Source organism: Eschscholzia californica, unplaced genomic scaffold (genome assembly GCF_041429995.1).
Source record: "Eschscholzia californica isolate CP2 unplaced genomic scaffold, dmEscCali1.0.p SCAF_3, whole genome shotgun sequence".
Lineage (NCBI taxonomy): Eukaryota > Viridiplantae > Streptophyta > Magnoliopsida > Ranunculales > Papaveraceae > Eschscholzia > Eschscholzia californica.
In genome coordinates this window covers 33,092,413-33,104,556 of record NW_028238420.1, presented here as the reverse complement: position 1 = coordinate 33,104,556, position 12,144 = coordinate 33,092,413, and the positions used below count along the sequence as shown (strand labels likewise).

Sequence of the window (12,144 nt, the reverse complement as noted above, 5' to 3'; positions counted from 1 at the left end):
GATGAGAGAAAATTTTTTTTTTTTTTGGGAAGTCGCCGGCCGGAATTCAATCGGAGAAGATGAAGGTGAGTTGGAGAGAGAGAGGGGTGAGTTGGAGAGAGAGAGGAGTGAGTTGGAGAGAGAGAGAGGTGAGTTGGAGAGAGAGAGAGGGGTGAGTTGGAGAGAGAGATGAGGTGGAGAGAGAGAGAGGGGTGAGGTGGAAATAAGTTTTTTTAAATGTTTTAAATTTAGAATTAAGAAGGGTAGTTAGGACAATTACATCAAAAAAGGGGGCCATATTTGAATTTACGAAAAAAAGGGGACCATAAAGGAAGCTGGTCACAAAGTAGGGGGCCATATAGGAATTAACTCTAAAAAAAAATTAGTTTATCTTTTTGGAGGTAGTTTCAGTTAGGGCTGGGAAAACGGTCCGAAACCCCGCGATTCGGCCCGTTCGGCCCGAACCGTGAGAGACCGATGACCGAAGCCAACCCGAGCCGGGCTTACCCGGCCCGATGGCTCGGGCTTATAGGGCCGGGACTCGGGCAGGCTCTCCAATCCGAGTCCCGGCCCGAAAAGCCCGTCCGATGACCGCCCGATTAAAAACCCGCGGGATCTTAATCCAACGGCAAGACACCCCTCCATCTTTATAAAAACCCTAATCTCATATTTCTACTCCCACTTTATACCTTGCCGCCTCCATCTCTAGTCTCTCTCCCATTCTCATTAAATCTCAGAGAACACTCCATTAAACTCTAAAAACCATTAGTTCCATTACACCTTCTCATCATCAATAAAAAGAAACTAAAGTTCGAAGCATCCTGATCACTAAACCCTTTCGTAATGATATTGATAGATTTTGTCTGAACAAAAGATGATGATGATGATGATATAAATCTGCTGCTTGCTTCTGATGATGATGGTGAATTAGGGTTTCAATTTTCATAAATTAAGTTTGAACTGTATATACACCTGATGATGAAGAATTAGGTTAAGATTCATGATGATGATTTTGTTTTCTTCCCCAATTCATTTTTCTCTATGCATAAGATGCTCAATTTGGATGCACCACCTCGTACCTAATTTGAGGAGGTCTGTATATTGGATTTTATCTTATCTTTTAGGGAGTATTAGGTTTTCTAAGTAAACCCTAGTTCTTTTAGGGAGTATTAGGTTTTCTAAGTAAACCCTAGTTCTTTTAGGGAGTATTAGGTTTTCTAAGTAAACCCTAGTTATGATGTGTTGTAATTTTCTTTTAATGATGTTGATGGGTTGGAGTTTATAGTTCTGTTTCAGTAAGGTGAAAAAAAATGATCTCTTATGGTTGATGGTTGATGAAGGCATGGATCTGTTTTGGCTTGATGAGGACATGAAGTATTTTGGCTTGATGATCAAATATATTAGGGTTGATGAAGACGATCTTAATTTTTTTGAAGAAACCAAATAATTGTAAATGAATATTTGTTTTTTTATCAAAGAAACTTTTTTATTTTAATATTTTTTAATTGTCAAAAACCCGAGCCCGTCCGGCCCGAGCCCGTTGGAACCCGCTCGGGCAACCGGGCTCGGACGGGATACGGGCTCTTATAGTGCGAGTTTGGTCCGGCCCGATCCGCCCGACTCCCTACCGCGGGCTCGGCTTATCCGAGCCCGATCCGCTCGAGTCCGGCTCATTGTTGCCCGAGCCCGTCCGCGCCCGCCCGATTCCCACCCCTAGTTTCAGTGAGGATATGGATGCTTGGAGATTTGAGTTTATGGAGACCCTACCCAATAAGTGGGGTTAAAACACCTACCCAATAGTTTTATATACATCCACCGAAGAGAGGCCCTTTCACCGACCAATCAAATCAAATTGACCGAGCAAAACAAGTGTGCGAGGCGCCAATTGCAACTTTAGGAGGCACCTTTAAAACTGATAGGCAATTATGGTAGACCCCTCTAGAAGTTCTAAAGGAGCCTAGATTTTAGGGGGCATCCTTAGAAATGGGCCTTTAGCAAAAATCCTCACTTTAGAACTTACATTATGGGACATAGAGAAAAGTTAGAAGGGAATTTTAAATGCACTCATCATTTTTCTTATGGTTAATTTCGTTTTGGCCCCCATATTGTGACCAACTCACAGTTTTGGCTCTCAATTGTGTCCGGCAGTTCATTTTGGCCTCAAAGGGTCAAATTTTTTACCAAATTATCTTCGGAGGCCAATTTAAATATTGATTCAAGTACTTTGTTGCAGAAACACCCTGATGCTAAGGATTACCATAATGGAAAATTTCCAGAATACAACGATTGGTGCACAATTTTGTATGGGTCTTACGCTGTTGGAGCTATTGCATGTGAAGCATCAACCGAAGGTTTACAAGGAATTAATGTTGACAATTTTGATGTCGACTTGGACCCTTTTCCAAGTGACACTAACTATGAAGAACCTAACGATCCTCTAACCGCGAACGACAATAGTTGTAGATCCCAACAACCTAATAAAAGCAAACTACATGTCTAACGAAAACGAGCAAGGACACATCATGATGATGTTAGTGAAAGAATGACGTTGAGTCTTGAAGAACTAGTTCAGACTACAAAAAGTGCAAATGATTGGTGTAAAGCACTTTATGATATTCCTGATCTGGACTACTCAATGAAAATGGAAGGAGCAAAACTTTTAAAAATACCAGAGCAGAAAATGATGTTTGCCATGATGAATATGGATGAGCGAAAAAATTGGATACTATCTGAGCTTGATAAATGAGAGCTTAATAAATGAGAGTTTAGTGTTTAGGATTTAAAATTTATTTCGGTTTGTTTAGTTTATGGTTTAATAAATGAGAGTTTAAGGTTTAGAGTCCAGGGTTTAAAATTTATTTCGGTTTGTTTAGTTTAGGATTTAAGATTTATTTTGGTTTGTTTATTTCAGTTTAATATTGAGAGTTATAGTATAACTTTTTTTATTCTTACATATTTCATGTTTATGCTAATTTATTAGGATTTTTCAGAAGGATAATGAATATGGTTTTCAAGTTGATGAAGATGGTTTTCAAGATGATGAACACGCACTAATAATTAATAGTAGAAATGAAATTATTATTCGTGCCATTGCAATAACTTGTTACAATATCCATGTACGCCAACTTAATGCTCCAAGAAAGTCAGTCACTGGTAACAGATTCATTTACATGCAAAGCAAATTGGATGATTCACCTGATGAATTTCGTGAGATTTATAGGATGTATCCAGATACATTTCTCAAGTTATGTCGTATTTTAAAGGAAAAGTCATTATTAGAGGACACACGCTATGTCAATGTGGAAGAGATGCTTGGTATGTTTCTCTTAACGGTTGGCCAGAATAATAGTTACTCTGTAACTAGGGAAAGATTTGATAGATCCAAATTTTGTACAAGTATGAACTTCAATAAAGTATTGAAGACATTGACTTTATTAGCTCCGGAGTTAATGGCGAAAACTCCAACAACCACCTCATTGAAGATCCTAACAGATGATCGCTTTAACTGTTACTTTCTGGTAATAGAATTTTTTTTATTTATGATTAAATTCAATTTAATTTATATTTTTTTGTATTCAACCACATTAATCATTTTATGTATGAAAAACAGGATTGTGTTGGAGCAATTGACGGTACATATATTCCAGCTATGGTACCAATAAAAAATTCAATTGCCTATCGTAATAGAAAGGGAATTGTATCACAAAATGTTTTGGCTGCGTGCACCTTTGATTTGCAATTTATATATGTTCGTACTGGGTGGGAAGGTTCAGCAAATGATGCACGAGTACTAAAAGATGCTTTAGAGGGTACCGGTGGATTTAAAATTCCTCGAGGTAAAGTAGTTATATTCTTATCAAATTCTTTTCGATATATTGAACTGTTATATAAAAATATAAATTGCATCTCAATAATTTATGATGTAGGTAAATTTTACTTGGCAGATGCCGTATATCCTAATCGTCCTCACTTTTTAACACCATATCGAGGTGTTAGATACCATTTAAGAGAGTTTGAGAGTACTCGACGTCCAGAAACTAAAGAAGAATTATTTAATCATCGACATTATTCGTTAAGAACTGCGGTGGAAAGAATATTCGGTATATTTAAAGCTAGATTCAAAATTTTCAAAACTGCTCTGCCATTTCCATTTAAATCACAAGCACAGTTAGTTTTAGCATGTGCAGGATTGCACAACTTTATTCGAAGAGAATGTAGTTCAGACGAATTTGCTCCAGATGAAGAAGAAATCGATGAGTGTGCCCTAGATGAAGATTATGATGAAGAATTACAAACTCAAGAGCAACAAAGACAACAAGCTGGTGATTGGAGAGATAGTATTGCTGAAAGAATGTGGAACGACAGAGTCGTCTAGTTTTGTCGAATATATGACTATTTTACTTCTTTTGTCGAATTTTAGTAGTTATTATCGTATTTTACGGACTAAAAACGCAGAATAGTTGATTTTATTTTTCTATTGCATCTCGTGTTTACTTTAGAATAATGTGATATATCAAAGTAGATTTGATTTTTTTCTATGTCTCATTTTTACATAGGATATATACAGAGAGAGAGAGAAAAAAACTACACTTTCACTTTTTCTATCTTCTCGTATTTACATAAGGTTGTGTTTGATAGGAGAATTTTCGGAGAAATTAGAAATATTTTCCCAAGATTCCATATTTTTCTTGTGTTTGGTAGGTAAGTTAGGGAGAAAAAAGTGGGATGTCACGTGACTCAATTTTCTCCTTTTTCTCCAAAATATGGAGAATTTATTACCCTCCCAAAACCAGAGTAATTTTTTCCTGTAAAAGTCACTTTACTTTTTCTCTCTCTATCTTTACGGATCTCACCCTCCATCTTTGGCTCTCCCAACTCAGTTGTAGAGAGAGAGAGAGTAAAATGATGTGAAAAGCTTGAACCTCAGCCTTCATTCATCATTCTCTCTCAAAAAACAAAACTGAATCAAATATGTGACTCAAATCAAATGGAAGGACATATCAATTGGGAACAAGCTCATACTTGAAGCTTCATTCATATTTCAAGCTTCATCTCCAAGCTCACCTCATCACCGCCAGCATAACCCTGGTAAAGAATCGTGCCTCAACAATGGAGTTATCACCAAGTATAAAGTAAAAAGTAATTAGAATAGTTCATGATCATTTATATGTATCAGTTTTTCTGTGAGTGATAAGTCATGAAAATGCCTCATTTGAATCTCTTAATTTGGGTTAGTTAGTCTATTACGAGCAGTTACTCTGATGAATTGTGTATTTCTCTTTCCCAGGTGTCTTTTACAGAGTTCGGTGTGAAAAATAGTTAAAATCGAGGAAAAGACACACATGAAGGGCAGTTTGGTCATTTGCTGATTTTGGAAATTTTGAGGCTCGGATGAAACTAGACTCCAAGACGATCCCAATGGCGAAAACGGAAGTCAAATTGGAATTTGGACGAGAAAAATATAGTGGGTCAAAGTTGGTGTCAAATTCAAGTCAACTTTGGGTTTGAAAGACACGTGGCGATCAACCTATGGAGAGGTATAAGTTCTCGGTTTAATGATGGGCGCAATGGTTATTTCGGGACCCACTACAGGAGTTGATTTCACGTGGTGCGACGCAAGATAAAGTAATAGTATGGGAGGATCGGATGGATGGAGATACTTGCGGCTTGGTCAAACTCATCCAACGGCCACTTAAATTATGACGTGAACTAACTCGGTATCCCGTGTTACACTGGATCTTGTGCTGCTAGTAACCAGGTTATCCTAACATTCACGTGGGGATAGTTGATTAAATTTAAAATTCAAAACAACCCTATCATGTGAGTTGTTGGTTGGTGCCTAAGAATTGGGAAATTTCTTCTCTTAAGGCATCTTCCTCTCATTTCTATCTTTGGAAATAAACAGTACAAAGAGGGCTTAAAATAAAGAGATATTTCCAAACAAAGAGGGATTAAGAGAAAGAAACGTTGAGATTTTTGGGATGAAATCAAAGATAAAGAATTAGACTAGGAAGGAAAGAACAAAGATGGAAGGCACAGATGATTGAGAATGGAGATTTGTTTTAATCTCTATTTTCAGAGAAGGATTTCAAAAGAGATTTCCAGGAGTAGAGAGAGAAGATTTTAAGAGAGATGGCTGAATATATTTTCATAGAGAGAGATGAAGGAAAGCTGCAGATTTTATTTTCTACAAGAAGGACAGAGAAGGATTGGATTGCTAAAGGAGATAAACAGTATAGAAAAGGAAGATGAATATATTTCTAGAGAGAAAAGGAAACTTCTTTCCTTATTTTGTTATTGATTTGAAGAAGAAAATTTACGGAAAGAATCATGGAGCTGAATATATTTTTAGAGAGATAACCGAGCAATATAAAAGGCTCTTCAGCATTCTTCATCAGTATCTCATCTTTGGGGGTCAAAAGCTCAACTAAAAATAGAAAAATTAGAGAAAGAGAGAGAAGGAAAAACAGATTTTTGGTTCATCATCATCTTAATCTTCTTCTTCTGTTATTTACTTTGTATTTTATTCCTTTTTGTGAGAGAAAGGAGTGATTGTAGAGAGAGAAAGAAACAGAGAGAGAGATTGTCAGAGAGAAAGAAATCAGTACACTCAATTTATGCTGTTTAATCTTTCTTCATTTTCTTTAGCAATTTCCATTCCATATTAGTGTTAAAAGAAACAGGGAACTATTTGTTGGAAAGAAAAGAAAAGAAAAGAAAAGAAAGGAAGAGAGAAAACAGTAGAGAGAGAAAACAGTGAAGAAGATGAGAAAACTGGTTAGAAAATAATTTTCTCAGAGAGAAATTGTTTCCGAGAAGACGAGAAAAATCAATTTCCTTAGGGGACCGTTTGGCTGCAACAGAGAAAATCAGCAAGAAAAGTTAAATCTTTTTTTCTCTTTTCTCTTAATTCTTCATACTTATTAGTTTAATTTCATGAATAGCTAACTCTCTCCATCTAGGGTTTTACGATGAAACCCATTTTTGATCTTTTAGAGATATAATTTTTATTGATTAACTCTTGATTAATGCTTCATAGTCTAATTCGTTTTAGTTTGATAAATAGATTTTCTTTTCACTATTTATACTTTTCGATTTGATGCATCGTGCTTATGTTAAATCATTTGACGGTTCATACTTATTAATTGATAAATAGTAGTTTAGAGATTTATTTATTTAAAATAAAATGATTACATTGTTATGTAATCATTCCGGTAAGACCGGTTCGTTCCTCAGAGACTAGTTAAACCTATTCTAAAATTAGGAAGTAATAAGATTGTAAAATGATTTGGTTTTTGGTTTTTAAAATAAAATTACGGGAATGAAAATGAACTCAAATGGGGAGAGGAGTCTAGGGTTTAGGATTCCACCACATAAAATCACTTTTAGAAACAAATACTTAAAATGGTTAATTCTCTTTTTTATAACTCAGAATTTCGGATAATGAACTATCCTAATTCCGGGAGATGTTTTCGTTAAAACCGAATAAAACATAACAATGTAATCATTTTATTTTAAATAAATAAATCTCTAAACTACTATTTATCAATTAATAAGTATGAACCGTCAAATGATTTAACATAAGCACGATGCATCAAATCGAAAAGTATAAATAGTGAAAAGAAAATCTATTTATCAAACTAAAACGAATTAGACTATGAAGCATTAATCAAGAGTTAATCAATAAAAATTATATCTCTAAAAGATCAAAAATGGGTTTCATCGTAAAACCCTAGATGGAGAGAGTTAGCTATTCATGAAATTAAACTAATAAGTATGAAGAATTAAGAGAAAAGAGAAAAAAAGATTTAACTTTTCTTGCTGATTTTCTCTGTTGCAGCCAAACGGTCCCCTAAGGAAATTGATTTTTCTCGTCTTCTCGGAAACAATTTCTCTCTGAGAAAATTATTTTCTAACCAGTTTTCTCATCTTCTTCACTGTTTTCTCTCTCTACTGTTTTCTCTCTTCCTTTCTTTTCTTTTCTTTTCTTTTCTTTCCAACAAATAGTTCCCTGTTTCTTTTAACACTAATATGGAATGGAAATTGCTAAAGAAAATGAAGAAAGATTAAACAGCATAAATTGAGTGTACTGATTTCTTTCTCTCTGACAATCTCTCTCTCTGTTTCTTTCTCTCTCTACAATCACTCCTTTCTCTCACAAAAAGGAATAAAATACAAAGTAAATAACAGAAGAAGAAGATTAAGATGATGATGAACCAAAAATCTGTTTTTCCTTCTCTCTCTTTCTCTAATTTTTCTATTTTTAGTTGAGCTTTTGACCCCCAAAGATGAGATACTGATGAAGAATGCTGAAGAGCCTTTTATATTGCTCGGTTATCTCTCTAAAAATATATTCAGCTCCATGATTCTTTCCGTAAATTTTCTTCTTCAAATCAATAACAAAATAAGGAAAGAAGTTTCCTTTTCTCTCTAGAAATATATTCATCTTCCTTTTCTATACTGTTTATCTCCTTTAGCAATCCAATCCTTCTCTGTCCTTCTTGTAGAAAATAAAATCTGCAGCTTTCCTTCATCTCTCTCTATGAAAATATATTCAGCCATCTCTCTTAAAATCTTCTCTCTCTACTCCTGGAAATCTCTTTTGAAATCCTTCTCTGAAAATAGAGATTAAAACAAATCTCCATTCTCAATCATCTGTGCCTTCCATCTTTGTTCTTTCCTTCCTAGTCTAATTCTTTATCTTTGATTTCATCCCAAAAATCTCAACGTTTCTTTCTCTTAATCCCTCTTTGTTTGGAAATATCTCTTTATTTTAAGCCCTCTTTGTACTGTTTATTTCCAAAGATAGAAATGAGAGGAAGATGCCTTAAGAGAAGAAATTTCCCAATTCTTAGGCACCAACCAACAACTCACATGATAGGGTTGTTTTGAATTTTAAATTTAATCAACTATCCCCACGTGAATGTTAGGATAACCTGGTTACTAGCAGCACAAGATCCAGTGTAACACGGGATACCGAGTTAGTTCACGTCATAATTTAAGTGGCCGTTGGATGAGTTTGACCAAGCCGCAAGTATCTCCATCCATCCGATCCTCCCATACTATTACTTTATCTTGCGTCGCACCACGTGAAATCAACTCCTGTAGTGGGTCCCGAAATAACCATTGCGCCCATCATTAAACCGAGAACTTATACCTCTCCATAGGTTGATCGCCACGTGTCTTTCAAACCCAAAGTTGACTTGAATTTGACACCAACTTTGACCCACTATATTTTTCTCGTCCAAATTCCAATTTGACTTCCGTTTTCGCCATTGGGATCGTCTTGGAGTCTAGTTTCATCCGAGCCTCAAAATTTCCAAAATCAGCAAATGACCAAACTGCCCTTCATGTGTGTCTTTTCCTCGATTTTAACTATTTTTCACACCGAACTCTGTAAAAGACACCTGGGAAAGAGAAATACACAATTCATCAGAGTAACTGCTCGTAATAGACTAACTAACCCAAATTAAGAGATTCAAATGAGGCATTTTCATGACTTATCAAACATCCCCAAACTTAGATTTTGCTAGTCCCCGAGCAAAACAGAAAAAGAAAACTATACCTAATTCACCACTTTCGTAGGGAATCACGATTGCACTTAGCACATGCAACAAGCCGTTAAACCTCTAGGTTATCCTAGAGGACGAGTTTTGTCTCGTGAGGGTTTGCAGTGAATCTACCCACAAAATTCAAAATTTCAAAAATCTAAAAGGGTCTAAATATGACATGGACTAAAAATGTTTATCCGAGATAAGTTTTTGAAAGCTAATAGAAACAAAATCCAAGTCAACCACCATACAAATGCTAAAAATCTCTTCACTAGAAATATAGACTCGAAGTGCACGTGACCAGCCAATATGAGTATCATCTTGGTTCTGAAAAGACAAGACCTTGATTACCGTCTCGATACATTTCGCTTCGACTACTGCCCCACGGTCATACACTCAAAAATTAAAGTCACTCAAGAATGGTTCACTCTATGTGTTAGTATGAATATGAAGGAAAACTCAACACATGAAAAAGATGGACTAAAAGTTTAGTGAACGACTGATCTCATCGGAAGGAAACAACCACTAATACGGAATGGGGAAGCTAACCAACTCTTCTCACCTGATCAACTATCTAACAATGCTTCCTAAAAGTCGATAGACACTAAGGATGAACTAGAACTCCTGAGAACTCGACGTCTTCAAATCTTCAAGAACTACTTCAAGGGGTAAACACTTTAACCAAACAAACACATTTTTTTTTTTTTTTTTTTTTTTTTTTTTTCTATTTCTATTTCTATTTTTTTTTTTTTTCTTCTTCTTTTCTATTTCTATTTCTATTTTTTTTCTTTTCTCTTTTTTTTTTTTTGATACACTTCTGGTAATAAAACTCAAAATACAAATACTTCTTTCTTAACACTTTCCTTGGGTATAATTCTCTCCACTTTGCTTCATGCCTTTTTCTCAGGGTTCTAAATGTTAATGGATTTCTATCTTCCTCTAGTTGACATTGTTTTCAAGTTTCTCAGACTACAAGAGAAAGGCTCGCTTCCTGATGACATCCCTAATGGTTGTAAAATTTGAACTCAAGAGATCAAATGAGTTCTTCTTTCAATATTGCGAGGTTGAGTAGCTCTTCATTCTACTCAGAATTAGCTCAGAAGAGATCACTCAAAACAACAAGAAAGGCTCAGAATCTCACATGGGTTAAGTCTCCACTAATGATCGATTAAGTTCTCTTAGAAAAGTCAACTCTTCACCTATCTAACGCTCACATGGCTAGTGCACAGACAACTTCAAGACTCGAAATTCATGGAAAAACCTTTAACAAAAGCATAGTCCGACCAACTAGACTCTATAACTATTAACAAGCAAAAACAACTAGACTCACATTTTCAATCAAAAAATTTAGAAATTTTGAAAAATTTTAAACCCTTTTGAATTTTTGAAATAGGACTTAGCAAAAAATTCAATCCCCTATCCCCAAACTTAAACCGAACATTGTCCTCAATGTTCTGAAGACTATGCAAAAATAACAGGGTGAAGGGAGAGATATTACCCGGTTCAACGTCCTCTGCATGGGTTGCCTCCCACAAAGCGCTAAGTTTAACGTCTTCAGCCAGACGAAACAAATGAACCGAAAAAACAGAAATAATTAACCTACTGGATTACAGATATGTGATTAACTGTAAACCAATATTCGATACATCTGTGGGTCCACCCAAAACACAAATTTTTCAGTAAACGATAGTCTCACACTTAAATAAATTGGTGATAGTGTAGGTGAGACTATCAAAAAGGAAGGGCAATCCCCAAACTTAGACGACAATAAGGTCGTTAAGTTTGGTACTGCACCAGAGAGATCACAGACCGGATAGAAGGGGTCTTCATATGGATGGTAGACAAAGGGAACGAGTGTTTCAAAATCTACACATGGTTTTGGGGGACAAAATGCAAAGTAGTCTAGAGGACTATCCACGACACCTGGACTTAAACTGGAGGTCTCTAAAACAAGTACTTCGGGTTCCTTCAATAGAGAAACCCTAATAGCAGACTCACACTCCCTAGAAGTCGGTTTAGATAAACCTTCTATACTCTCTTTGATCGCGATGTACTCAGGGTCCTTAAAGAATTCTATATCCTCACCAAAGTCAAGCGAGACAATAGTCTCATTTAACACATTTATCAACCATGATTCATCGTCCTTAAGCGAGTCAGACGACCACGATCTATCCATCTCTCTTTCAATTTTTTTTTTTTTTTTTTTTTTTTTTTTTTTTAATAATTTTTTTTTTAATTTTTTTTTTTTTTTTTTTTTTAACGCGAAAACCGAGGAAGCACTACGAAGATCTTATAAAAAGTACCCACTAACAGGGGATTCGTGGGTGATTAGAAAAATTACCTCCCGTTCAAGACGGGCGACGACCTTTGTAGACGACCCGGGCCACTCTTCCCTCAAGTGTTCGAACCCGAGGCTTCATTTGATTTTCGGTTACAATTTAAAAGCCCTCTAATTTAGGGTCAAAACTTTAATCCAAAAATAAATCTAGAAAGTCTAAAGTCTCTCTTTCTTACCAAAATAAATACAAAAAAAAATAAATAAATAAAAAATAAAAAAAAAAAAAACTGTAAATTTCTCCTTTTGAGGTCCTCCTCCTTGTTGCGCCTCCTCTTC

At 35.6% G+C, this 12,144-nt stretch overlaps 1 protein-coding gene and 1 long non-coding RNA gene across 2 annotated transcripts in view; both read left to right on the top strand.

The window, feature by feature from the left end:
• The first annotated feature begins 2,521 nt into the window (after positions 1 to 2,521).
• Positions 2,522 to 4,354, top strand: LOC147549666 (uncharacterized). The gene is made up of 4 exons (XM_086668363.1): positions 2,522 to 2,664; positions 2,960 to 3,424; positions 3,667 to 3,815; positions 3,906 to 4,354. Exons 1-4 carry the CDS (start codon positions 2,522 to 2,524, stop codon positions 4,352 to 4,354), a joined length of 1,206 nt encoding a protein of 401 aa, XP_086524489.1.
• A 1,440-nt stretch (positions 4,355 to 5,794) lies between these two features.
• Positions 5,795 to 12,144, top strand: part of LOC147549660 (uncharacterized) — a 54,711-nt gene continuing 48,361 nt past the window's right edge. Inside the window, exon 1 of the long non-coding RNA XR_015238971.1 lies at positions 5,795 to 6,376. This is a non-coding gene — a long non-coding RNA (uncharacterized LOC147549660). The remainder of the gene's footprint in view (positions 6,377 to 12,144) is intronic.